We start from the raw sequence: 27,676 nt of genomic DNA, 5'->3' as shown, positions 1-27,676 counted from the left end.
CAGGAGGTAGAAGCCGCTACCATCCCTCTCAGCCCGCCACCATGCTTTGTTGCACACCAGTCCACTAAGTTTAGCCTTAAGGGAACGCCTCCACATTGTGGGGCAGACAAATGCGTTCTAGAAACATAATGACAGAGCAGTAGTAAGCTCTGTTGCAAAACCCTCCTTCCACCGACTGCGTGTAACTATCCAAGCATTCCGCGGCATCTTTTAATGTGCCTCTAAGCGGATAATGGAACCATTTAAAGCTTTAAACATGGCGTTAACTGCAAGGTTTCAGCGGGGCGGCTCATGATAGCAAGCATCAATGGTGGTGCAGTTATCCTAAAAACCAAAGTGCGCCATCATTTTAGGTTGTTTTACACAAAAAGATTCAAGCCCACGTCTCTAATTTCTGTGATTAGGGTTTGTCAAACACTATAGCATCTGACAATCCTGTCAGTTCAAAAGAGACCCCAGTGTGGGGGCATCCGTGCTGGGAGGGTCACTGACGTCTGATCACTCAAGCAACAAACAATGAAACACTCGACTGGGCTAATTTAAGAAGAGGGGACGCAAGTGTGGACAACAACTAGGGTGGAGAGGAAGAATAAGATGGAGAAGAGAGGGCAAAGAAGAAAACAGAGGAAATGGTAATAAGCTAAAAACAAAAGAAAGAAAGAAAGGCAAATGTCATTAAAACGGATAGCGCGTCGCACAATCTGACTGTGGTGCCCGGGCTTTAGTCATAGCTAAGTGAACAGAGAATAGCGGCGTGCATGAATTGTTCTACTGCTGCAACTAATGGCAAAATCACCGCAGTGTAAAATAGAAATTTCAGACTTGATTAATTTATGTATTTATGGACGAGGCATTTTCTTTCCCTGGGATAATTCTGTTACGCATGTTGTCGCACCCTCAAATTGGCCTGACTCTTTGCGAGATGTCGAAATCTAGTCGGAGTGGTTGCTTCTCGCAAAAGAGGGAGTTCTGTGGAGTGGGGGAGTTTGACACTACTCCGGAGCTCGTGTGGTGATGCAACGCCAGAAGAATGTCGGCGGTGAAGGGTGACTACCTCTGACAATGTCCCTTGAGATTTAGGAGTCGGGGGAAGAGATTCTCTGGCTGAGGGATTCTCACTAGTGGGTCTGTCGGCAGTTAGAGGGAAGTCGTGAGAGCAGGTCAGATCGGATGAGACAAATGGGGGACGGGGGAAGCCTTCCCTGGTGCTGGGTCCAAAGTAATGATTCCATGGAATGCTTAGAAGCACGAGACCTCAAACTAAGTTAAATATGAAATCATATTCTATTGTATTTTTCTCGCATTGATTCAAGACCGTTCTGTTCCATGCAGTCTTCAATTCTTAATTAAGCACTTCATTGTATTTAATGTGTTCTATTCTGCCATGTCGCGCACTGTTCCAGTCCCATCCGGCCCATCCAGAATCCACAATTCCTAATTACTCAAAGCGACGCTGTAATTGGGAGGATTTCCCAAAAGACCTGCGATGAGCCGATCTCATCTGTGAGTGTGATGCGGGCGTGTGAGGATGCGGGAGCCTTACCCTCAATGGGAGCCAGGATGACGCGGGAGTGGTCGTAGGCAATGACGTTGGCGTAACGATTCTTGGGCTTGTTCACCTCCAGGTTGGAATGTTCCCAGGTGAACTGCTGGCCTGGATCGATGGACTGATGGGGGGCCGGGGGGGAGGGGGGGGACAGGTAAAACATGCAGACACCAAGAAGGAGAAATTAGAAGAGCCTTGGGAGGAAACCGAGCAATAACAATATGACCTGATTGTTGTCAGAGATAAGATGGGGGAGAGAAGTGGTGTGTGTGGGGGTGTGGGGGGGGGGATCGAGAGGGTGATTTCTCTTTTCAAAGGAAAAAAAAAAAAGGCATCATGGAAATCTGCTCACTGCCTTGTTTAAATACTCACAGCAGCTGCACACAACACTCCATCAATATCATTAATGTAGCCGGTGTAAAATGACAAATAACAATATTGATGAAGGCGGGGGCTTTCTCCCTCGAGGGGAGGGCCTGGAGCGAGGGCCTGCACTCGGGGAAAAGAGACTATTTACAACGCAAGAATTACGGATAGATATTCTGTTCCCTTGTCGGGATAATTAAGTATTCCATTACGATTCGATGTTTGCTCATAGGCGTCTGGCGCCCTGTTGGTGGGTGGACAGGGGAATGAAGATTATTTGCTGTTCGGGCTTCGGCATATTGGAAGGGGGAGAGGCGGGAGAGGGAGGGGGGAGGCTGCAGAAACAGAGAGACGGACGCTGAATGAAGTCCAATTGGAAACCTGATCTAACAATTTCCATGCAATCTTTACAGCGATCACAGCTCCCCTCTGTTTGAGCCTCGCTCCATCCGTTTCTTTCTTTCTCCCTGCTCTCTCCTCCCTATTCCTCCTCTTTATCCCCGTTTCCCTTATCTGCATCCCTCCATCTTCAAAGTCTTTCACTTTTTGTCCAGATTTCTTTTTCCTCTCTATCGCTGTCCCCATCTCCCGTCTCCTCGCAAATTTGTACACTCCCTCTTCGAGCGGCCACCCTCCAGCTATTTTCTTTTTCTTTTTTAATCACCTGAAGGCTGACTCTGTGTGTGCATATATATAAAGATTGGGGTCGCTTCCCTGAAACGGTGGTCAGTTAAAAATTTGAAAAATCTGTGCACTCAAAACATGAATGTTTTTTTAAAAATAATTTACATTTAGGAAGCATGTAATTCTGAAACAAGTAGAATTCCTTCCTTTTTCCATGAGGAATGATGCATGAGGACAGAGAGCTTTTGCAGGACATGGCTGCCAACTGCCTCGAGAAGATAACAACAAACTACGCGGCTTGAGTGTCTTCAGGTAAAACTGTGGCTGCCGTTGATTTGCCGTTAGCGTGTCAGATTATCTCCCCCTCATCTGCACCCTCCAGCTGAGTCGCCCTGCACTCTCTCTCTCCTCCCCCTCCCCCCTCTCTCACTGAATCCTCATCATTAACCAAGCCTCCCCACCTCATCCCTCTACCCTCCCCGCTCCATTTTTCCTCCTTCCTCACATCCCGCTTGGCTAAAAACCAATCAGTCAAAGCCCCGTAGAGCTGTGCTTGGCAAGCCAGGGCGCCCGGACGGGCAGCCATTCATCAAGAAAATAACAAAATTAAAATTACACTTCTCTATTTAATTTGGTCATTTATTTTTCCGGGGGGGGTGGTTTTGTGAAGGGGGCAAGGGGACGGAAAGAGTGAAAAAGACAGAGTGGGAGAAGAGACGAACGGGGGGGTAGTGGGTGGAGGGGTGGGGGGTTTAATGTTCTCTCAAAGCCAAGTAATTAGAAGTTGTAGTTGTAGCAACGCGTCAACTTTGGCATCGCGTCTCCCGTCTCTCTTCCCGGCGAATGGAACGAGCTTGTCCACTTGGAACGTAGCCCGGGTGCGGATTTATGAATAATAGATATCCAAGAAATACTGGCCCGCTATGAGAAGTCATTATCCGCCCACCATCCCCCCGGCGTGCAGGACGACGGCCATCTCTGCCTGTGTACCTGCCTGCTACCGTAGCCTGGCGTGCAGCGCGGTGATTTAGGGACGGAGGGAAGGGGATATTGCTTGTATGCAAACGAGAGCTGATTCAGCAATCCTGATTTCTAATCAACTCTAGTGTCATTTATAACCGCAGCGGTCTCAGGGCTCAGACAGCTCAGCTACCCCTTTATACACACACACACACACACACAGAAACGGACTATACGGTGAAGCCTGATTGCCACCGTGCGTTCCCCCAAAAACACATTAGTTGAGTTCTGAGTACACCAGTCTTTTTTTGGAAGAAAGATCATCTTTGTTTAGTTCACTAGCGTGTGTGTGTGTGAGAAAAAAAAGGAAATATTTATCATTTCTGGTGTTCCAAGATTTTTCAAATTAATTAAATTTCACCAATATTTCAATGTTTCTATTTTTTCTGAATTGATTGCAGCTGCTCCATTAATCAAGTGAGACACACATCTTGGATATATTCAAATTCCATTTAATTCAGAATATTTTAGTCAAAAATGACAATTGTCTTGTTTTGCCACGAAGAGGCTCGAAGTGTATCTGAATAAATATGTGAAAAAAACTATTTTCAATAATTGCCCATGCACCATGGAGCCCTGCCGACACACACGCACACATGAAGAAACGTTTCCCTGGAGCTTTGTTTCCTTGTTTCGTGAAAACAGAATCAGACGGGATTCAGTAATCTGAAGAAGCTTCGACATTTGGACCCGTTGGCCCGCTCACCTCATATTCCTGGGAGAGCTTGAGGTTGTCGTTGGCCTTGAGAAGCTCCGTGTGTTCAGCCAGCTCCGATATCGGGATGGGAGGATGATTCATCATGCCTGTTTCCAAAGGATTGAGGGAGCGATTCCACACATGGGAAGACAGGAGAGAAAGTACCGTTAGCAAAGCACAACACAAGTTGAAAACTCCAGAATCCCCAAACCCAAGATTTTTTAGGTGAAAATGTGTCGCTTACAAAACAATGGAAGTGGGGTTTTGGTGGTGGGGAAGCATTTGCAAAACAACATGGTGGATGTCGCACACAGCGGACAGTGTGGCAGCGACAGGTGATGTTAGAAGCGCTCAGTCGGAACAGGCCAGAGCTAAATAAACGCAAGGTGTGTCCGGTAGGGCTGATCATGTTCTAAAGCTGGTAGTATACAGTAACGGTCACCAAGGGACCAATAAGATCAATTTTGCAGAGTGTACCCAGAAAAAAACATCCGGAGGCATCGACCTTTTTTTTTATAGCTTTTGAAATTAGGTAAAAAGGTAAATAATAAGAAGAAGGTTTTGATGCTGAAATCGCAGACAAGAATCAAAACAGCCATTTTTTAGATTCTGAGTGAATAGAATTATGTTGAAACATTCCATTTTACTCCTCACTGAAGATAATACGAGTAGGAGGAATGGATCACTTGTTGGTAGAAAAAAAAAGGCTTTGTTCTGGAAATATGATTTTTTTTTCTCATTACCGATAAATGAACACTATATATTATCATTGCCAGCATTTAAACTTTATTACTTTCAGCACAATCCTCAAAGAAGCTGTGTTCTTCGTTGACAATGTTACCTCTATATGAAGCTACTTATTAAAGAGCGGAGCCCTGACCTGAGGGGAGGAGACGGGGGGTGGCAAGGGGATAAGGAGGTTTAGGCGTGTGAGTGATGTTGAGTGACACAGTGAGCTGCTCCATTCCAGCCAGCCAGTGCAAAGCAAGCAAACTGCTGTTACTACTGGCTCCTCCAAAAAAAAGAAAGAAAAAAATACAGTGAAAATTGGCTCTAAGATAAACACCCCTTTTCTGTCCAGAATCAAACACCGGCATGCCCGCGAGCTTCTCCTCTTCCATTGGGTGGGAAAATTGTGATTTCCTTTTTTTTTTTTTCTTCGCTTGCCCCAATATCCAGTACATATTGTGTCGTTGTCGCTATAATATTATCAGCACCACTGTGCACTCCAGTCACTAATCCATTTAGGACCATAATGCTGAAGCCATGTAATGGAATATGGAGCAGCCATTGCGGCTTTGCCCCCGCGGGCTGCCCGGCTGCACTTAAGGCATTCGTATTTTTAGTGAGAGTTCTCTCCTCGCAGCGAATGACGAGGTCAAAAGGTCGACAACATGTTAAAAGCTCTTCACACAAAAAAAAGAAGTTACAGAGGCTTAATTGGGCGTGCAAATCGGCGTAATCACATTAACCGTCCTTAATTTCCCTTTTTCCCGGCAATGCTTACTATCCCCTCCAATGTCAAGGGGGTCACTGATGTTTTGGCTGCCTTTGTTACGCGTAACAGAGGGAGCTCGACACTCTGCGCTGACAGTCTTCATTAGTAATGGTAATTCATTTTACACTGACAGAACAATGCAGCAGCATCAATTACATGAAGATTAACACAGATTACAGTGTAAATGTGAGGCAGATGGTGATGACGCTGGATGCTTTGACACCCTTCTGAGAATGAATGGACACACTGCATTAACAAATACTTCCTCAATCCATTGTTAATTCTTAACGATCATCCTTTGAATGTTTACTCAATTTATTTCTTTTTTTTCTCTCCAAACAACCCGGTAAGGTAAGGAGAATTTATATGAATGTTTTGTTCTGAACTTTATGTTCATGTTTTCATACTCAAGTTTCTAAAAGAGCTGACGAAGCACACAGAGTTATTAATCCCTTATGGTGTGGGAATTCACTGAGAGGAGCACCAACTATTGCAGATATATTGCCGATTAAATTTAGTTTTTTGTTTACTTGCCTTGAATTCAAGGGGGTAACGATATCATACGATATGAGCGGAATAAGTGGATGTGTATGGAAATGAGGCCCCCTCACTTTTCCTTGAAAGAACAAGGGTGGATTGTTTTAGGGGAGATCAAATAATGTTTGTGAGTCGGGGGTTTTCTAGTTTACTGTGTGTATTTGTGAACGGAATTGAGTTATTTATATACTCAAACTCCATCAATTCCTGTCGGTTTAAATTTACGGCCCACGTTACCGTCTGTGTATACAAGTGGCCGGCGCGATTGAAGAGATTTACAAGGCCAAAATGTTTACATGTACATCCAAATAAACGGTGAATGTACACACCGAGGCTTGTTTATTCCATAAAATCTGCAACAAAAACGAATCCTTCGAGTTAATCCGTGTCATAATCTGCCACGGTAACGGCATATATCCCTACGAGTTGTCAAGCTTTCACACATGAACCTCACAGCTAAACCAATAGGTCTGTGCAAGTATCTGTCTCTCTCGGTGCTCCTTTCAAGCCGCGTCCATGTGTTGTGTTCTCAAGACAAATAGGTCGATGGTGCCTGCTTTGTTCTCGAATACTTTTTGTCATTTACGCACATAACGCTGTTTATCCCAGAAAAGATTCACTTTCAAGACTAGGCTTTGGCCCGGCCCGTACTCCAGCAAAGTCACTCAAGGACAGATTATTGTTATTCCTACCCCCACTCCAAGGATCATCCTTCTCTTAAACACCTTTTAACACGTACACACTCTTTCTTTTTTTTCCCATGGCAATCAACAGCTTGATCAATGAACACGGAGAAGTATACTAGCGTCTAATTACACATATCCAGTCTCCCGATCTGCAGTCAATGCGCCTGAGAAACGTAATGATTATTTTTGATAAGCCAAAAAGTCTCTTTCGAAAACACTATTTATGATGCTGCACATTTCCATATGAAAGGAAAGAAGGCTGACTGTGGGTAAGCAAAGGAAATAAAAGGGAAAAAAGGGGGTAGAAGAAAATCGGAAATTCTGCTTTTTCTCCCAGATGATCCTTCCGGAAGGAGAAGCGAGAGGGGGTGATCAAATGTCGAGCCATTGTTTGCCACCGCTTTAATTAATTCTGCTCGTTATCTCTGAGCACAGAAAAGACCCTGTTACTTCAGAATGGAAATGGAGCAGTGGTGGTGAAGGAGGGGGAGGAGGAGGAGAACAACAACAAGGAGGGGAAGAAGGGTAGGCAGAGAAAGGGGGAGAACAGAGGTTGCACTGCTGTAAAACCCCAAAAAGCACCTTTGAACCGTCCCTACATCAGCAGAAGTGATCACACAGGTTATTTATGCGTGGTGGATTAATGCACAGCCAACAGCCCAAGTGAACATTGTGACTGACATTAAAAAAAGGGGGTGGGAAACAGCCCATTATACCAATAGTAACCAACATAAAATTAATTAGTGCTGAAACTTAATTATTATGCTGCATAATGTGAAAAAAAACAAAAACAAATGCAAATTATTTGTAAATGAAGGCAAGCGAGCACAAAAAAAAAAAAAAAAAAAAATATATATATATATATATATATATATAAAGAAAGCCGGTACGCAAACGCTAAAAGCATAGAGACTAACTTTCATAGTCAAAATCTGCTTCGCCCTGAGGACTGCTTAGACCAGAATCTGTAAAGAACAGCAAACATAAGAGAAATGGATTTCAAAAGGTTGTAATGTAATATAAAGGCCATGTAAACGAAAACAGAGAAGTAAAAATACAAAATGATAAAAATGAGATAAGACACAAAAGGGTTCTTTTTTTTGTTTTGCTCCATCCTTCCTAGGGAGGCCTGATTGACAGACTTAAGGCCAGACTGCAACACAGACTTGAAAAAATAGAGCAACATTTTTGGATCAGATCAGATCGGCCACTGTCTTCCAGACCGGTGAGCCAAGGGCAGCGGCCTGCTGAGAAAACTATTCTGCAAAGCCCCACATCAGCGGTCAGAGACATCATGGATAAGAAAATTGATTGGCTTTGATGGGGACCACGGAGCTTTCACGAACACCAGCCGGAACGTCCCACTGACAGCAGTGAGAAAAGACACAGAGACGCCGAAACCAGCTTGTTTCCTGGTAAGACAACTGAATGCGAATGGTTCTTCTTTTGGCGGCTAGGCGCTGAGGCAACGGCAGCGGGAATAAAAAGGTGTGGGAAAAGTGCTCTTTTCCTGGCGCGCGCTTGGCCGACGGCTGTGGAGACACAGCCGATTGGAGACAGAGCTCCGAGGAACGCTGTGACGGTTCAATGTCTTATTCGCTCCAGAGGAGAAGTCCTCTGGGGCCGCAGCCGGGGATGCTTTGTCCGAGTGGGCCGAGGTCGTCTCGGCCCTTCGAGCAGAAGCCAGACATCTGTCACAGCGTCAACCGGACGTGCGGCTAAGAGGCGCAGTGTGATGGGACGCTGCCAAGCGGCCCCTCGAGTGGAGGGAAACACATTTTCCCAGGGCTGAAGGCTGAGATCAGATTAACGGCTTTGTGATCACATCACTCAACAATGATGTTTTGACTGTTGTCCAAAGAATACCGATTCCAAAGCACGTGTAAGAGGTGAAAAGATCAAAAGACGAGGGAATCTGATCTACCGACGGTGTAAAAATAAATTGTTCTCCCACCAAAGAATAATAGTAAAACATTGACGTGATAAAAAGGCATCTAAAAAAAAGGATCCCAGCAAAAATAAGCAGACGGAATAATGAAACAACACTAATATAATTAGGATGTATGTTACCCTTAAAACCTTGCTCAACGGAGTTCTGCTGGATTTAGCCTACAGTGACGTCTTAGCCAGTGAATGCCAGGCCAGTGGCGCTAAATGAGCGCAGAGAGATGAAGACATCGAACATCCCCCCCCCCCCCTCCCTAATTGATTTGTGACAATGACTAATTGAGCCTAGCAGGGGGGGCTCTGAACCACTGTCCCCAAACGTCATTCATCACAGCAGGAGGGAAGCTCAGGCGTGTCTGATTATCTTTAATTGTGAGTCTGTGATCTGCGTGTGGGTGTGTTTCTGTGTGTTTCTATGTGTTCAAAGTGCTGGAGAGGAGGAGGGCACGGTTGTGACAGATGTTGCCGTAATCTGGAGCTGTAATCTGGGGAAACAAGTAGGCTGTTTGGGCACGGCAGAAATCGGCTGGTGTCTGTGGGTTTGAAAAAGTGTGTGATGAAAATGTTTCATTTTTACATGCTTAAATATAGAACTTCCTCTGACAGAGTGGTATAGTTTCTCTAGATGGCAAGCTCCCGTATCCACGCATCTTGTGTAACAAATTCAGGCATTTGTTACTTCTAGACCAGATTACTGAAATTCTTTCTTATAACTATCTTACATCTCCCCAACTTGATCCAGAATGCTGCAACACGTCTATTAGCAAAAACTAAGAAAAGGTATCATGTAACTCCCGTATTAGCTTCTCTGTACTCACTCCCTGTTAAATCAAGAATACAATAAACTGGTCAGTCAGGAGCTTATAGCACCAAACTACGCTTCCAGAGAGCCGTGCTTTGTAAATGTCTTTGTAAAAAAGGGTGACTTGAGGTTCGTAGAGTCTTAAAAATTCCGAGCATCTCCACTATTATTAGTCAACAGTATTTTGGGGGAGTTTGTTGCCCTGCCAGAGGGAGGGTCCCTGGACAGAGGGTGTTGCATGTGTAGAGATTGTAAAGCCCTTTGGGGTAAATCTTTGATTTGGGGCTATACAAGAAGTTGAATTAAATTGAATATGCAATGCTGTATTGCGGGGGGACGATCGGGCTATGCAAAGAAACACTTAAAAATGGTATCTATAGAAAATAGATCAAAGATATTTCGTAGGCTACACCTACAGTCTTCACCTCATCTACATACACATGACTGTCTTTAAATAGTTGACCGTCTTTGACCTGAATTCCTCAGATTGATAAAGTTTTAAAAAGAGAAACAGCGAAAAGGGGAAAGACGACAATCTGTTCTCTCTCTCAACTACGAGAGAGAGAACAGATTGAGTATTTGTAGCAATAAGGGCGATTTGTTGGGGACAGACAGTAGACACCCATCGAGTCGTGCTGCTTCATTACTTTGGCCCCATTTGACAATTAAACCCCCGGCACGGAGATAGTGACTAAACGAGCCACTCTGTGCCCCAAGGAATCACTGTGAGGCCGTCACATGACCCACAGGCTTCAAACTGAAACGCACAAGCCCACACGCAATGCACACGCTGTCTCTGAAACGCGGTGGCCAAGCTTAGTTTAGAGGAAGCCTAATCAAAAACATATTTCTGTTCTCCAGCACGAGGGGTCACCGAGCACACATTGCCGATGCGGCATATGCTCTGCTGGATAGCAGAGGCCGTGCATAAGTGCACAGGGAGTATGCTCATTTGAACAATGGTCGCCATTAGCTGATGGGGATTGTTCACAAATGCTCACCGGCCCCCTTAATTGGGCTAAAATGTCCATTCAAATTAAATTCCTCGGGTGGAGAGATAACGACATCGTCCAATGCTGCGGAAAAAAAAGGCAAGAGCTGTCGAACGGGAAGGCTCGTCATGCACAAGATGAAGAGGACTCTCAGCATGTATTGCTGAACCGATTGTAACAACAGTTTCTATTATTTAAGGAGCAAAAGGGGAGTTGAAGGTTCGGTAGAAAGTGCTGGAAATCAGAGAGACAAAGAGACATTAGGAATGTACCATAAACAACCTTCGCCATGCACAACCACTGATGGGGCTCTGAATTCCAGCCAAGATAAAGAGGCTGAGAAATAAATGACAGGTGAACAGGTTTGTGCAGGTCCTTTCATCCTTGTGTATCTCTTCTGACATGTAAATAACTATTTCTTTTCCCAGACACAAACTCAGGCAGCATGATTGGGCTCACAAAGAAGTTAAAGAGAAATCCTCCATTTTGAAATAGGGAGCCCTTTGATGGAGTAGGGACTGGTTGTGGATGACGGATGGATAATTGAGAGACAAGTGGGAGACAGAGAGACGTGGGGAAGAGAAAGGAAGGAGAAATGAGAGAGCACAAGACGGATGCGTTTATTCTTTTAACCAATTAGGTTAGGCAGGTGAGAACATTCAAAACAGAGTGCAAGTTCTGCAAAGTGTAGCTCTCATTCCTCGGTTAAATGAGGTACTATGGTTTGAGAGAAGAGGCAGAAGGAAGATAGAGAAGCCTCGGAGAATGAGTTTGGGATTAAATGTACTCCGTTGTTAACACCTTATGTCGTATGAAAATTACACTGGAAAAAATCAAAATCTTACCAAGTATATTTGTCTCATTTCTAGTCAAAATATCCCATTACACTTAATATAAGATACAAATGCCTACCACATACGATTTCAGCAAGATATAGGGACTTGTTTTAAGACAATACATCTTGAATATCTTGTTAAGTGAAAAGGTCTTGAAAACATCTAGTTTTGAGTCATATGTCATATGAAACAAGCTTTTTTAACTTTTGAAGAGATTTTTAAGCTGCTGTGTTGTTTGCAAAAGATAAATCATCTTGTTTCAGGAATTAGACTTTTTTGATTTAAGAAAATATATCTTGTTTATAGGAAATCCTTAAGTTTCAACGGATTTGGACAAAAACTCATAGTTCTGGAGTCTCTGCTGTTTGCCTCATGGTGATCACAAGACTAGGGATTCCCAGAATGTTGAACTATTCTTTCAATCAAGTTTATCAGCATCCACAAAAATATTGGCTTGAGCGAGGTAGGGAACTTGTACCTCATAAGATAAATAATGATCATTCCACTCATTTATAGAGAGAGGCTGGCATTCAAAACAATACAGTGAAGAATTTACTATGTAGATGTTTTTCACAAGTCCAGACTCTGGAGTACTATTGATGACATTACAAATAACCAAAGTTTTCTCACATCTACACTTATTTCCATGTTGCATTATCCACTTTACCGAAACTATATGTTGAAGGTTCTGTATTTCTAAGAAGTCTTTAATCTTTCCTTCTACGTAGTGAACATTTTGAACCTCAGAGACTGGGCCGATATCAACTTCACTTGAAAAAATTGGATGTGTCTCATGCACATTCTGACTACATTCATGCATGCTCTTTAACAAAACCAGCATCTGCCTTGCTGACTGTTTCAGTTTATTGTCATTTGATGTGTATTGACCGATATGGGGCAAGGCTTATCTCTTACATCCAAAAGAGAGTAAAGGATAACAATAATTGCACTGTTGAATGCGTCTAACTCCATATGCTCTGAAAGCACAAAATGGTTTAAAACACATTTGATTTCATATGGGGCAACACCTTCAAGAATAATATGCATGATGTCTTGTGGAGTTTGATTATATCAAAGTGAGGAAATTCTGTTAATTTGCTTCTCCTATTAATACCATATAATACCAAGATTTTCTTTCAGAAAGTCAGTGCTTGCTTTTTTAATGTCTCTACATTGTCGATATGACTTGTCATGGTCCTTTTAACAAACAAATCTTCATTCAATTGTTCCTGCATGTCGTCAAAGTTGCATTCAAGTGTCTGCATTTACTGTAAGCAAACCCTACTCCTTCCTTAAATCCAGCCACTTCATGTTGAGCTAGAGTGTCTCCACACACAGTCATAAGCGCCCCAAAAATTGTCTTCTCACCATTTGCAGTGACAACTTTTAACACTATCATACAGCTCAATCAAGTCACAATTAATGCTCTCAAGCACCTTATCAGTACCACAATCAGAAATATCTTTTGATTTTACCATGGCAAGCAGACGAATGGCAGCAAGTCTTGATCTGTATTTAGGGTTGATGTTACCTAAGGTGTAATAAATCAATAACAATTTGTTTTTGCTTGCCCGAGATCCAAGAGGATTGCACAATTCAATTTCATTTGTATATAAAATGAATTGCAATGCTGTGGGGACTCTCAAAAACAGTGGGTGTGATTTAAAAATGTCTCCATCAATACAATCGTGAAAAAATCCATCCCGGCATGGCTGTGGCCCCTGATCAATCATTGCAAGAACTCTTGGATGCATTAACAGCTGTTCCAAACTTCAACAATGGTATATAATAAAAGTAATGGTGTTCAATGGTAAGAACTCTCATAACATACCGTATTTTTTTATATAATCGTCTCTGGTTCAACTGGCTGTAACAGTTCTTTGATTGTTTTATCCTGCAAATGTGTTGTAGCGATTTGACTGAAAGGATCATTAAACTGGTCAAATACTCCCATCACATCACTCTTCAGTTGACCAAGGTCCCCAGAATGTGTCTGAATCATGTTAAGTTATACACTCATATAGTCACTAGGACAGCCATCAATGCCACACACTATGCGAAAGTCAGGGCTGCGACTGTGTAAAGAGTTGATGTGACTCAATGTTTTTCAGTGTAAACGCCACAAAAATGTAGCATATGAAACAACGGCAGATCATCTTGGAGGAGCAAGGTTCCTAACGTTAAGGCGAGTGCAGCAAGCCAACACGTTATATCCAGCCCGGGAGAAATTACCGGTAGTTTATCAAGTTCTCATTTAGTTATCTTTACAGAATAATTCATCTGAAATGGGCAACAATTTAGTCAAGCTATACACAAATATAACACATTCCTAAAAACACTCAAAAACTAGTTGTTTTTAATTAATTTGAAAAAATTAATTAATGCCATAAACCCCTGTTTTGTAAATGGTAGCAGTCTACGGCTCAGCAGTGGGAAGGCTGTCCCGCTATTTTACGTTAGTCCTCATTAAAGATTAAACAAAAAAGAGAGAGGACCCACTCCACTACTATTTCCGTCTCTGAAAAACAACGCGTTTTATTCAAAATCTGAGCATAATACAGTGAGCATAATACAGTCACTAGTTCTTTGAAGGAGTGAGACGTCTTACTCGTTTGTCGTGTCTGTTGAAAGTTGGGCATGCGCAGTACGGAACACAGACGGCTCACTGGAGGGAACGTTACAGGTGCGTAATTAAGCTGCCTCGTCCGAGACGGTTTGAATTCGTATTTCATTGCAGGTTAAGTTGTATCGAATATCTCAGTTTTTTTAGTCCAATACATTTTAAATATTATATTTAATATTATTTGTTGTGTACACTGTTGCAGCCGAGCACAAGCTAACGTTAGCTAGCTATCTTGCTAGCTAACGTTAGCTAACGTTATTTAACTTGCTAGCTAAAACTGCTAACAGCATGGACGAACTTGATGACGTCACGGTGTCGACTTTAAGAGGTAACGTAGTCAAATATACATTTTTAACGTGGTTATTAATTTTTCGTCATATTTAATATGCACCAGTAACACCAAGAAAAATCCCTTGTAAGTAAAAACCTACTTTGCAATACTTATGATTCATCAGAGAGGTTAAGATCAGCTAAATTTAAACAGATTAAGACTTGCAGTCCTCTCTATAAAATCGGTAGTAACTCTTAATTCTGAACAGATTTGAATGGAATGGTTTTATTATAAATTGGATAAATTTAACTTTATACTGGTTACGTGTTTCAATTAAATCCAGTTACTGGGGTGGATCTACTCTGTTCTATTATACTAAAACATTCGGAATAACCACAACTTAAAATATAAATTATTTAGAATGTATGCTTTTATGAGTTTCTAAAAAATGTAGATTGCTATATACATTCAGTAAATTTGAATTAAAATTGCTTCAGAATTAAGAGAGTTACGACTGATTAAAATGTTTAATTTACCACTCTGATGTGATGCATAATCCACTGAGGTATGTCATTTCTTTATCTATTGTTATATCATGTGTATTTACATTTTTTGATGATGAAGTAAGTTTATTCATTTTCTGCTTGTTTAGTAAGTATTTATATCCAACACCATAAGGCAATCACTAAACCTACCTTCATTATCACTAAAAGGAGAATATTAACACAAACTATTTAGGATTATTGTTATAACCTTAGTGGAGTTGTCAATGCTGCATCACAATTTGTGTTAAGACAGTATAAATTAAAAGTTGCTTTTACAAATACTTAATTATCTTTTATTTTACAGGAGACTCAAAATCAACGAGCAGTTCTACTTCTATGATTGGGTCACCCCTATCTCAGACATCCACTCAAGTAAAAAGATGTCCTGCAAAGCACACAACACCTGAAAATGTTGTTGAGTTATCCTTCCCAGAATATGTATTGCACACTGACACCAAACTAGAGCAATGCCCAAAAACAATATTTTGAGTTGGCGAGGGCCGGCGAAGAGAGAAACTGCCAAATGTCAAAGGACCTCAGATGTCGGCTCATCCGAAACACCATGACCAGTATGATCGCGATCCTGAGGGCAACGGGGGACAGAGACAGATACCCGTCAAAGCCAGAAATAACAGCTATGGCAAAGCGAACAGTGCTGTACTACCCCATGCTGCAGGACCGAGACCTGAGCAGCAAGTATGCATGGGTAGGTCAAATGCATCCAGGTGCATGTTTGATGTTTGAAGCATTTATTTGAATTTTTCTTGTCACAGGTTACTGCGTACTCACAGCTATACAAAAGATTGAAAAATTTGAGATCACCCCAAAAGACCAATCCAAAGAGGCGCCGACTCGAGGAGCCAAAGTGCCAACCTGACTGACCCAGATGAATTTGATTCAAGTGACTCAACAGTCATTCTGGATCTCCCCTCAAAAGTGGGGCAGCATTCAAGCATTCAAGACTTCCCTTCTGAAGGGAGTAGCACCCCAGACTCGGGCAGCAATGCCAGATGTGAGTTCTAACATTACATTTACAAATTTACCATTGTGTGGTGTTCATAGTTTACACTTCTTTTGATTGGAAGACTAATAAACTGGAAGACTCAAACTAATTGCTACCATATTATTTATAAAGTTACTAATTTCTATGAATTAATGCCATGTATTTAATTATGTATATTTCTGTCCTTCATCTAAGATGCCCGCATCTTTGCGTAAGAAGAAAACTCCAAACCGTGAGTCCGTCTCTCAGCTCCTGGATTTGGAATTTTCAGCCAGAAGAGCATTCATTGACTCTGATTCTTTTTGCGAGGAGGACAGACACAAGAAAATTCCAGAGGACATTGGACATGTAAGTCATTATTGACTAAGCATAATTTAAAACATGGCACCACACAAAACAATGTCTTGTATGCCAATTTCTGTCTCCTACCCAATGCAGTCAAATGTCTTTATTTGTATGTTGGATAGGTGATGGGGGAGCTTCAACGCATTCTGGACAAAAATAACATCCATTACATTGATGAGCTGAAGGGAAGATGGGACGACTTCTGCCAGAAGGTGCAGTTTTTTGGTGTGTGGAAAAAGCTGCTGAAACCCTCAGTAGGAATGGACAAAGGTAAGCAATGATGTTTGATGTTATTAGGGTGGACATTAGGCAGGTTTATGTGCTAGTGTCTTCTTTTCATCTGTGGTGGCTATCGCATGATTTGTGTAACTTTTTTTGTATTTTAGCAGATGTTGTAAACTGTTGGTCAGATTTGACCTTGTATTATCTAAGTGTAAAAGTAACACATATTATCCTCAACAATTGAACAGGCTCTCAGTATCCTACGTATGCTGCCTTCATTGTTCCCCTCTTCATCTGCTCCTCTGAAGAAGTTAGGACATGTGAGTGAGGCTCTTGTGCATGTCCTCGAGGTAAGCAAAATGAATGCACTACTTGGTTAATAGTTTTTATTGACCTAGTGAAGACCTAAAAAGACTGGCCTAGCCCAACAAATGTAAATACATTTATATAGATTCAAATACAGTGTGTTAAGCAACACAATTTTTTGCAGTAGACCCACAGACACATTCTGATATTCTTTATATCTGTGGTTCTAAAGCTTCTTAGACAGTGTGCCACCTCAGTTAATATTGGACTCCTCAAGTACCACTAAAATCACTGATGTAAAAGAAAACCATAGCTCCTCCTCTGAATTTTTCTTTATCCTGATGGAAAGATGTCCATTTTATGTGTTTAAGGAAAAAGAAGACCCCAATGACTATCTGAAGAAACGTCGTCTCTCCTGCCCAGTCCTTATTGTGAGTTTGTCCAACTGCCTCCTGGCTGTAGGAGATGTGCTGATAACTACGCTCCCAAAAGACAAGGTAACACAGGGTGTTTTATACCTTACGGCCTACTATTATGCTCTACACCTTACTTACCCCAGGTGCGTAGCCACTCTGCTCTCTGTCATAAAAACGGAGGTTCTCTTGGACACAATCCATGAGCGAGACCTCACACCATCTTTCAAGAAGGGCATGGCTGACTGGAATGCCTTTGTTGGCAAGTAAAGCCGTTTCCATTCTTATTTAGCAAATGTTTCCCAATGTTAAGGTCGCAATAATAACAATGTTGTTGATCTATTGAGGGACACAGTGGTCAAATATTTATGTTAATGTTAGCCCAAGACCCATAACTTGTTGCAATAATAAGCACATTGTAAGTGTATTGAGGAGACAGAGGTCAGATGATTATGTCTGACTGTAATCCATGTGTTACACATATATGTCATGTTTTGCTATGTTTTTTTACTATTATTAGTATTTTATTACAGTGCCATACACACTGCGCCAAAACATGGCTGGTGCTGCAGGCACAGTGTAACTGACTAACTGCACTGTATTGTAAGAATTGTTTGCTCCCTCCTGCATTTCAGAGCTAAAGAGGCATGCTCTTTCTTATGCAAATAAAATATTTGTTTGTTTAATGCACAACTTGTTTTCATTGAAGTATGCGTTTGTCTTAAATTTAGAACAGTATCACTATTGTAGAGCTAACATTAAGTTAAAAGCACTTGAATTGAGATTAGTTATGATACAAAAGCACTTCTTATGAGTAAAACAATGCATAATATGAGTATTTCCAGCTAACTTCAAGACATTTTTTATCCTAAAATGCTTAAATAATCACTTTTTAATCTTATTTCAAGTTGGTGGTGGTCTAAAATCTAGGACAATGTCACTATTTTAGAACTTTAAATGAGTTAAATACACTTGAAATAAGAGGGATGCCATGAACAGTGAAAAAATAAAAAGCTACTTTTGAGCATTTCAAGCTTATTATGATACACAACACTTTCTAATACTAGTAAAATATAGCTCAAAATAAGTTTACCTGGCTAATTTCAAGATCAATTCCTATCTCAAAAGTCCTAAATATTACATCTTATTTCAAGAAATCTTGACAAGCCGATTTTCACTAGTTCCATTGGCAGATTTTTTTGCTTATTTCAAGCAAAAACGTCTCGTATTTGTTGTTTTTTTACTTATTTTTGGAGGGGCATTTTTTCCAGTGTAGACAGAAAATAAGGCAGGTGAAAAAGCCCCCACAACGTGAAAACAGGACTTGTTATCAATAATCCAATTGGGGCTAAATGGTACAAGAAGACGTGGCAAACCCAAGCACATGGCTTGCACGTAGTTATGGAAAGCATACGATGTCAAACAGAATGATGTTGTAGCCCTTAACGCACAGCACACATGCTGCAGCATGAATTCAAACTTGAAGTCTGATGATGTGCGAATAGTTAACCTCTGTGTAGACGGCAACCGCCGGTGTCACAATTCTCTTTCACTGTGCCAGTAATCCGTATGTTAAAACTGATAACATGTTACATCTTAGGCGTGTAAAACTCTTGTTTGACCGATAACGTGTTGGCATAAGAGCTGCTGCTAACAAACTTTCCTTTTCAGTTTGTTTCAAAAATGAGGTTCCTGTAAAACCTTTGAGTATAACAGCTTGAAATTGCATTGAGTCTATTAAATGAAAATGAAACCTTTGGACTTGGACCGATGTTGGAGGTGTGGCGGATAAACACGACAGAATAACCGGCAGGTGGTGGGACGGGGCGGGGGGGGGGGTGGAACTGCCGTGGGCAGCGAGGAGTGTGTAATTATAAAACGCTTAGGAATTATGTCAAGTAATTAGGAGAGAAACCGCGATATTCAAAAGTCAAATGACAGTCTTTCTGTGTTGCGGCCCGATACCAAATGGCCCACGGTGGTTGGGGACAGTTGTACAGTTGTGTCTTAAATATCTGGTTAATATTTATACTTCACACCTAAAGCCGGATAACTGAACTCCAACTTTTGTGTATTTTACATCGCCAGTATCACTAAAAATCATGTTGGGTGTCCTCCCAGTACCTGGCGTCTGGAAGTTGATGCGTCTCATCTCCACGGGGTCTGTAGGGTGGTGGGGCGTAATGTCTGCGTTGTTCAGCAGACATTTTGTGCGCGGCTCGGACTCTTTTCTCTTGCGACTGGAAAGCAAGAAGACAAACAAAGAGTAGAAAAGGGGGGGAAACGTAGAGCAAAAAAAAAAAAAAACTTGAAGTAAGCAGTAAAACAGTCACCACTCTTACTGATGATGATATCTAAACAACTCAACCAGGTGAGAATCTCTGTGTCAAGTGGAAAAAATACTCCTTCACCTTCCCTAATTTAAACTGTTTGCTTCTGCTGTGGCAGGCTATTTTATCTTCCCCTCTATAAGGCAATAGAGTGCGGCTAAACCTTACCTGTCAGGTTTGCTGTTTCCAGAGAAAGCAATAGAAGTCAAATAAATATATAAAGATGGCGAAAACACAACACACAAGGAGAAAGGGAGAGGGGGGGGGGGGGCAAGAAGAGAGATGAATCAATAGAGAGCAGTTTAAAATTCACAGGGGTCGCTGCTGGGCTCGCTAAACACGAAATACAGCTCATCAGCATTTTGGAGGAAGTTGGTGCATGCGAGTGTGCGTCTGTGTGCACATGTATCAGTGTGTGAGAACAGGTGAGTATTCAATAACATGTGCAAGTAAGCGCATGCATTTGTGAGCTTGTGCCAATGCACGTGTGTGTTCTTATGTGCATGTGTGAGGGTTGCAGGTAAAGATGGGTGGGTGGGGGGGGGATGTCAAAGCCAAGGGCAGACCCGGGAAACACTATTCACCAGGAAGAGATGGAGAGGGAGATGGGAGAGAAAGAGAGAGAGGAGAGAGAGAGAGAGAGAGAGAGAGAGAGAGAGAGAGAGAGATTCAAGGAGAGATGTTACTCCCCCTAACCACAAAGACTGAGGTAAGGCAAGGTCAGACAGTCAAGGATCATCTGACAGTAGCAATCTGTACTTGAGTTGCTCACATCAGCCCCTGTGAAATAATTCAGGGATCTTCCCTGGAATGTAAGGCGACCTCTCCGGCCACTGGGACCTCGGCTACGACCAAACACAAGAAAAATAGGGCGGAAATATTAAGTGTAGATGGATGTTTGGAAGCCTCCGGTCAAAATTGAGGAGTAGTCTATGTCCATTTAGAATTTTTAGAATTTGAACATGGGGAGAGGTACCTTGTTCATTAGGGATGAATGAACCCTTGATTTCCACTACTGAAAAATAAGGTCACTCACTCCGGAAAAATTATTCATAGCATCAATCTTAAGGAAGTAACGTTTTTTGTACAACATTGGAATGACTACTTTACAGAGGATTATTTCCATAAGAAATGGGTATTCATGATTTAAATATATTCTGATTTAAATATATTCTGTAACGTCCCTTGATTTGTAGATTGTACCATTCGTAGTTCAGCTATTGAGCATCATCTCAAAGAATCTCCTCTCTCCTTTCTCCAACCACCTCAATTCTCCCCAATCATCTTTTTCACAAAGAAAGTGTTTTCATATTTACATGCAACAATGTTGAGTTTTTTTTTCATATCATGCTGAATACAGAATACAGCCCCTTTCAACATGCTCCCTAACATGCAATTATTTCCCAGCACCATTCCCCTGCAACACTGCGAATAACGTGTTCAACATCAAATGAAAGGAAAAAATGTTCATTGTGTGTATCTTATTAGAAAGGAACACAGACTTCCAACACATTTACCCAAATTCAGTTGGATTGCAGCTTTAGTAAAGGAGAGGGTGAAGCAAGGCACTAACAATGCAAAGGTAAAGGATTCAATTCCCCCGCTACCTTGATAAAAAAATGGTTGTAAAGGCCACGCACTAAAAAAACAGCAGTGCCTGGCATACATGTTATTGTCTCTCATTTGAGGTTGAACATTATCATTTTAAATCTCGAGGTCCAACTGCATTCGCCCATAAAAAACAAAAATTTCCGGACCAACTCACTTTTTATACAGGAGAATCGCGATGACGATGCAGATGATGAAGACCACGGCGAGGACTGGGCCCACCACCCATATGAGTCCGTCACCAGTCTCTACTTGAAGTGGTTCCACCTCCAACTTGGGAGTCATCACCGTGTCGGTGTAAGGGCTGGTAGCAAACGTTTTCTGAAACAGAACGATGAAAAAGTTAACGTGTTAAGATTCACATGACCAAACCCGAAGCAAACTACGATTAAATGAGCCGGACTGAATTATTGAATTAAAGTGAGTTAACTGAACTGTGCTGAACTGAGCTAAACCAGTAACTCACCCCAGTGGCATTGAGTTCGGCCAACAGGAAGAAGACGTACTCCTGGCCAGGTTCAAGAGGCTTGTTCTCACAGCTGCTGTGGCGGTAGTCGGATCCCACAGTGAAGCTGGAGGGCAGCTGCCTGAAGCAGGCTGTGATGAAGGGCTTCCTCTGGTCCAGCTGCGCTAGCTGGCGGCGTGAACGTCGCTTTGGGGTCACCTCCCGCAACAGCTAATTGATGTAAATGGGGCATTAGTTTATCTTTGTTCATTATGTGTTTCACAAAGTATCCTCTTGTCGCAGTTTCTATTGACTAATAGTCTTCCCTGATGTTGTCAAATGTTCGTTTAAAATCTGTAAATAGATGATTTAAAAAGACCAAGAGAGGCAGATGCTTTAATAAGGAAAAAAAGAAAAACACACACGGCATCAGTAAGTCAACCCTTCGATTCTGAAAACAAAAATAAACATTTGTCAATAAATAGAGTTCTGTACAATAATCACCTGAAATAACAAGGACCAAAGAAACCCATTTGACGTAACGGCACCTTTCAAATTCAAAGCAGCTGCTCAATCTGGCCATGTTTCTACTAACAACCCCCCCCTCCTCTCACCCCTCTCAATCATTTCAGACTGCAGACAGACGAAGGCACTAAGCAGACGAAATGTGTGTAATCCCAAATCCAATAGGGATGGTTGCTGTTGATCTGGCGCCCAAGGTGACCTCAAGCTATGGTAAGATGATAAGAGTGGGAGAGGACTGTGTAATTCTCTCTCTGCTGCATGCTTGGGGGGCTTGAATTAGCATAGCTGAGATGTACTTATGTTTGTGTTTGTGTGTGCCCGTGCCCGATACACGGTGTGCACAATACAATTTGCCCATGCAACTGTCATTACACAAACAAGTGTCTCTTGAATCCCTCCTTGGAAACACACGGTTTTGCCAACAGCGCAAAAGGAATTTAGTTTTCTTAACTTTGAAGCTGACTCCTATTAAAAATGCACAGTTGATATCATATATCTTTCGCCCGAATGGGCCTGTGCATTTGCTTTTTAAATATCTTACCTCTTCCATGTCCATGTCATCTGGATTCTTCAGGTTTTTGACAGATCTTGAGGTCCTCTCAAGTGGCACCACAACCACATAAAAGTTCCTGTTACACAGCATCAAAGTAAATTACAAAACAAGAGTCAGAGCAACACTTCATTGACTCTGTATGACGTTAAGATGAAACATTTGTCAAATGGTTGACGGGAAGATGGAGTCCCGATTCAATACTGACAAGGGGTTGAGCAAAGTGTCTCAGAAATCCTAAAGCTTAATGTGCAATTCCAACATCTCTGACATTTTCAGATTTCAATCCATACAACATCAGATCTCCAACATCTCAAGACTTAAACCTAAATGCCCCCAACCCTCAAGGATCATTTAGACAGCCTGCAGAACCCATCTTTCATTAAGCTTTACTCACTTGACATCCTTGTTATCGACCGGGGGGAAGGACATTGTGAGGATGTTGTCAGGCTCAGCATAGATGTCCAGCTTGGGTTTCTTAACAAGGATGAGAGGTGCGGTCTTGGCAACCACACGGTGTCTTGGTCCACCGTCCGTGCTGTCTTGGCAGGTCACCCTGAACTCGTAGGTGGTGTTGTGCTTTAGTCCAGTGACAAGAACCCTCATCTGTCTGGCATCCACATCCATCTTTTGACGGTTGTACTCAACCTAAAGAGGACAAATGGTCCAGAAAATGAATTGCTAATCGGGAGGGATCATTAAGAGGGATAGTTAAGGAGTCATGATAAATATAGAGATGAGTGATGAAAAATAGATGGTTCAGGGAATATGTTGGAAATAATGCACTGACAGAAACAAATGCATTAAAACATTGTGTAGTGTGAAATCTAGCCATTTCTTTTAACTTCAGATCAACAGATAAAGATATATTTTTTCACTAATACTAAACTGAGATGACTTTTTTTTGGGGCCTTGAATTAAACTCACCGTGCATTTGTATGGAGACCTGCTTTCAGAGAACTTCCACGCAATGACTACTGTGGTTTTGGTGGCCCACTTGACCGTGAAATTCTTTGGAACATCTGTGGAGTTGAGAAATGGAATAAAACAAAAAACAAAGACAGCGCATCGTTAGCAAATTAAACTTATATGGTGACCCAAGAAAAATAAGCCAGAGAAGAAAGAAAATTATGAAAAAAAAAACGATGTTCCCCGGCAACGTTCCTTTGGGTTGGAGAGTGAGCATTACGGTGAGCTGCATTTGGTTGTGAGAAGGGCAACGCCATTGGTTAAGACACACAGCACGCAAGACTCATGGATGACAAACCCGTGGAGCACGAGGGTGTGCCCACCGGCGAGCCATCATAGGTAGTGCCAACGCATCTCAACAACGCGTCTTTGAACCCATGACCACTTGAGGATTAAACAACTGACCCGTGTGGCCCCGGTGCCAACTGTTCCTACTGAGTCTGGGTTGACACTGCCAATGGGCCGCCAGGCGGGCACAGAGACAGACTCAAAACACAGCATGCCAACAGTCCTCAGCAGTGCATCTGGGGGATGCCATGCCACACACTGTCCCACTCAGGGACAGAGGAAGGGAGAGGAGGAGTTTGGAAAGGAAAGGGGTGAGGAGGGGATATCTCAAAACAAACCCAAAACTATAAATGAAATAAAAAAAATAAAAAATCGGCTTTCTGTCATCTTCTTAGGATAGTCCAAACATACTCTTGGAGTGACTTGGTTTGACTGAAGTCCTACCTTGCTTGAAAACTGTGGATGTGAGAAGGCCTTAGCTGCGTGAGTGCGCTGGGGAAAAGGGCTGCAGAGACGACTGACAGGAGTGTCTGACCAAAGAGCACTTACCTTGACATTTTACGCTGCTTTCCTCTTTCTCAAATGACTGACTATGACTTACTGACTTTGCGTTACCTTGTTTGGGTTAGTGAAGTGAGTATCCCACGGCAAACAATTTTTTAATATCAATATTTTCTCTTTCTTGAGGAGAAGTGGAGGTGGTTGAAGGAGGGGTTGGACAAGTGTGTGTTGTCAAGATTTTTTTTTTTTGTGCAAATTTCCAACCCCCTGCCAACCGGGTTTGAGAAGAAACAGGCAATCCCTACCTGTTGGATCAAAGGCCACCGTCCGATACTGGATAGTCGGGCTGTATGGCCCCGGACCTACAATGGTATGTGCACGTATTTTCACATCGTACGCTGAGTTGGGTTTGAGGCTGTTGACAACATAGCTGGACTGGCTGGGGGGAAAGCGGAGCTCCCTTGATGCTCCTCCTGTGCCGGTTTCCTTATAGGCCAAAGTGTACTCTGTTATTACCCCGTTTCTCTCCGCCAGGACGGGAGGAGACCAGGACAGCTGCAGTGAGCAGCATGTCACGTTTGAACCCTCGTGAATTTGAGGGTATCCCCCTGGTGTCTTCTCGGGCACACTGAGTTCTACCACAGCCTCTTCACCAAAGCCCCCCCTGCTCTTGGCTGAGACTTTAAAGAGATAGGTGGCCCCCAGGTGAATGTTGCCCACAGGGTACTGTCGTTCTTGGGGAGCAAATTCCAGTGTGGCCAAAGGAGAAACATCTTTCCGGCCAAACTGGAGCCGGTAACCCTGCAGGTCCATGCCGTTGGTGAAATCTGGAGGGTCCCAGCGAACCACAGCAGATGTTTCTGAGTCCTGTTCCACTGACAGATAGGGAAGACCAGGCACTGCACAGAATAAGAAAGGAAACAAATATTAGTTTTGCCGCTTTTCCATTGTATAAGGACGAATATGTTTGAAGTGACATGCTTAAATAATAAACATGAGGATATTTATCCCGATCTGAACTGACACAAATCCTGAAGTGCATTGATTTTAAGCACGCTTTAGCTAAATCATGAGACACTGAAGCCCCAGCAATGTTGCCACTGATAACAGCACTATGCAGATCCACTCCAGTCAATTGTCTTGATGCAAACGTGAGAAAAGATTATTTAATTCATCATTTTGCGAGCAAAATCACACATTATCACACCTGCACAATCCTACTGTAGTGGAGTGGACATGGACTACCAACAGATGATTTTAGAATATGCAAACAGATCTACACTTTTTATTACAGAAACACGCGATTTTTAATTCAACCATCCATCAGAAAATACTGGTGGAGTCAGGTTGAGTTGGATGAAAATGTTGAAGATCGTCGCAGCCTGTACATTTTTGAGGGGTACCATTCCTTTTTCATGATACATTTTGAGCAAAAATTGGTGCTGCAAGGCATCACTAAAACTCTATGCAGAGAACAGTCTCTTTCAGCCGTAAGAGTCATCTCTTGTAAAATAGATGATCTACACTGGTGGTCCACTCTTCAGAGTGGCCCAGTTTTGCTTTTCTCATGGATGACAAACGTCTCATCCTAACTCTCCTTTTAAGGCCTCATCTGTGTGACGGAGGCCGCAGCAGTTATGGGAGGCCTTCACTTCTCAAGTTGCTGTCAAAGCTTTGTGAGAGATGTCTGTTGCTGATTTAAGCTTGAGCCCCATCTCTCAGTAAATAGATTCCATCTTGGACTAACTCATCTACAGTATGTCCCTTTCTTACCAACAATCTCCTTATGAACGTTAATGTATTTAGCAAAATGAGAATTGAGATCTAATAGAAAAAAAAATGTGACAACAATGATACATTTTGAATGAATACTAGATACTCATTACAGCTGGAAGGTTACATATTACTATACATACGTATATTATTTGATTCACCATTATAAATTGAATTTCATGGCTCTGTATGAACATGTGAGACCATTTGTGAGCAGATTGGCAATCTCTGTATATTTCTGATTCCAACAGCTAGCCAACTGGGTCGGCAAACTGGGTCGGCAGCAAATTGGTTTGTTCTGGCAGTGAGAGCTTTCTCAGCATAAATGAAAAAAGCTGAATGTGCCGAATACAAATGATTAACTCTATTTTAATGTGAAACATGAATTTCATCATTATCTTAAGCAGCGGCAATTATGGATGTTTGCCTTCTTCCTCACTATACATCCGCTGTTTGTTAACTGTTACTGTACAATTCATTACGCATTTGAACCATTTTTCATATATTATATATCTTATAGTTTTTAGTACATTTGCTTGTGTGTGTCTTTGTGCATAATGGCCAGTGTGCATGCATGTGTATGTATTGATGTGTGTGATGGTATCCAGCAGCCAGCGTCACCACACCATTCCACCTGCACACAGAGCGTTTTGGCGTTTTGCCCAGTAAGGACTTAAAGTAATTTGGAGCAGACAACATTAGTCTGAGGCAAGCGCACGCCTTCTCAGTGGAATAGTATCGTTGTACGTGTGTGTGTGTGTGTGTGTGTGTGTCTGTGTACATGTACCTACATGCAGTATACTCTTTGTTCCTGCGGCAAACTGCAAGTCATAAATGTGCACGGATTAAAACACACACACACACACACCCACAAAGCAATCCACTCTACACAGTGCACTCCCTATGCTTGTATTGTTCATTTCCGTTTGCTAATGGTCTTCTTTCTGAGGGCTGCTGCCAGAGGAAGATGGGGGTTGGTGGGTGGATGGTGGCTAGTCGGCTGAGTCTTTGCCGGTAATGGAAAGGCGGGGGCGCCGGGTGAGACGAATGCTCCTAATACTCTCCGGGTACACGCAATAGCTCAGCTTGGTGTCATTTAAAAGCCCACTCTGCCTTCATGTTCACTGCTAATCAAGGAAATAGAATCAGAGATAATGATCCTGTGTGTGTGTGTGTGTTTGTTTAACGGGGGGTGAAGGGGCTCCATTCTAAATTTCTATGCTTTGCTTCTAACCTTAACAGGCTCCCAGATACATCCATTACAACTTTTGTGGGCGGTTTTATTACTTGTTTGTGTTGAAGTGTTCTGCTATAGCTGATGAGAAAAAAGCATAGCGTGGCGAGAGGAGGAGATGAGTGAAGGTCATTGGGGCCAAGGAGCAATCTGCTGAAAAGAGGGCCCAATAAG

General features: G+C 42.3%; 1 protein-coding gene and 1 long non-coding RNA gene across 11 annotated transcripts in view; one reads left to right on the top strand and one right to left on the bottom strand.

Annotated features, from left to right (window-relative positions):
- The window catches only part of ptprsa (protein tyrosine phosphatase receptor type Sa), a 198,195-nt gene that overhangs the window by 20,384 nt on the left and 150,135 nt on the right, over positions 1-27,676 (bottom strand). For 6 of the 10 annotated variants that reach the window (XM_078108268.1, XM_040185255.2, XM_078108270.1 and 3 more), the window contains 10 exons: positions 24,801-25,394; positions 23,665-23,759; positions 23,135-23,385; positions 22,729-22,816; positions 21,684-21,893; positions 21,375-21,538; positions 19,404-19,519; positions 7,892-7,939; positions 4,263-4,360; positions 1,544-1,667 (listed from right to left, as the gene is read on the bottom strand). In XM_078108268.1, the coding sequence (XP_077964394.1) occupies positions 1,544-1,667; positions 4,263-4,360; positions 7,892-7,939; positions 19,404-19,519; positions 21,375-21,538; positions 21,684-21,893; positions 22,729-22,816; positions 23,135-23,385; positions 23,665-23,759; positions 24,801-25,394 (1,788 nt within the window). The remainder of the gene's footprint in view (positions 1-1,543; positions 1,668-4,262; positions 4,361-7,891; positions 7,940-19,403; positions 19,520-21,374; positions 21,539-21,683; positions 21,894-22,728; positions 22,817-23,134; positions 23,386-23,664; positions 23,760-24,800; positions 25,395-27,676) is intronic. The other 4 variants (XM_078108272.1, XM_078108273.1, XM_078108274.1 and 1 more) reach the window with 3 other exon arrangements.
- Positions 16,189-17,968, top strand: LOC144411448 (uncharacterized). Its single transcript, XR_013468610.1, has 3 exons — positions 16,189-16,341; positions 16,461-16,910; positions 17,238-17,968. It is a non-coding gene; the product is annotated as an uncharacterized LOC144411448 (long non-coding RNA).

Source organism: Gasterosteus aculeatus, chromosome 8, assembly GCF_964276395.1.
Source record: "Gasterosteus aculeatus chromosome 8, fGasAcu3.hap1.1, whole genome shotgun sequence".
NCBI classification, from domain to species: domain Eukaryota; kingdom Metazoa; phylum Chordata; class Actinopteri; order Perciformes; family Gasterosteidae; genus Gasterosteus; species Gasterosteus aculeatus.
This window is presented reverse-complemented; position numbering and strand designations above follow the sequence as displayed.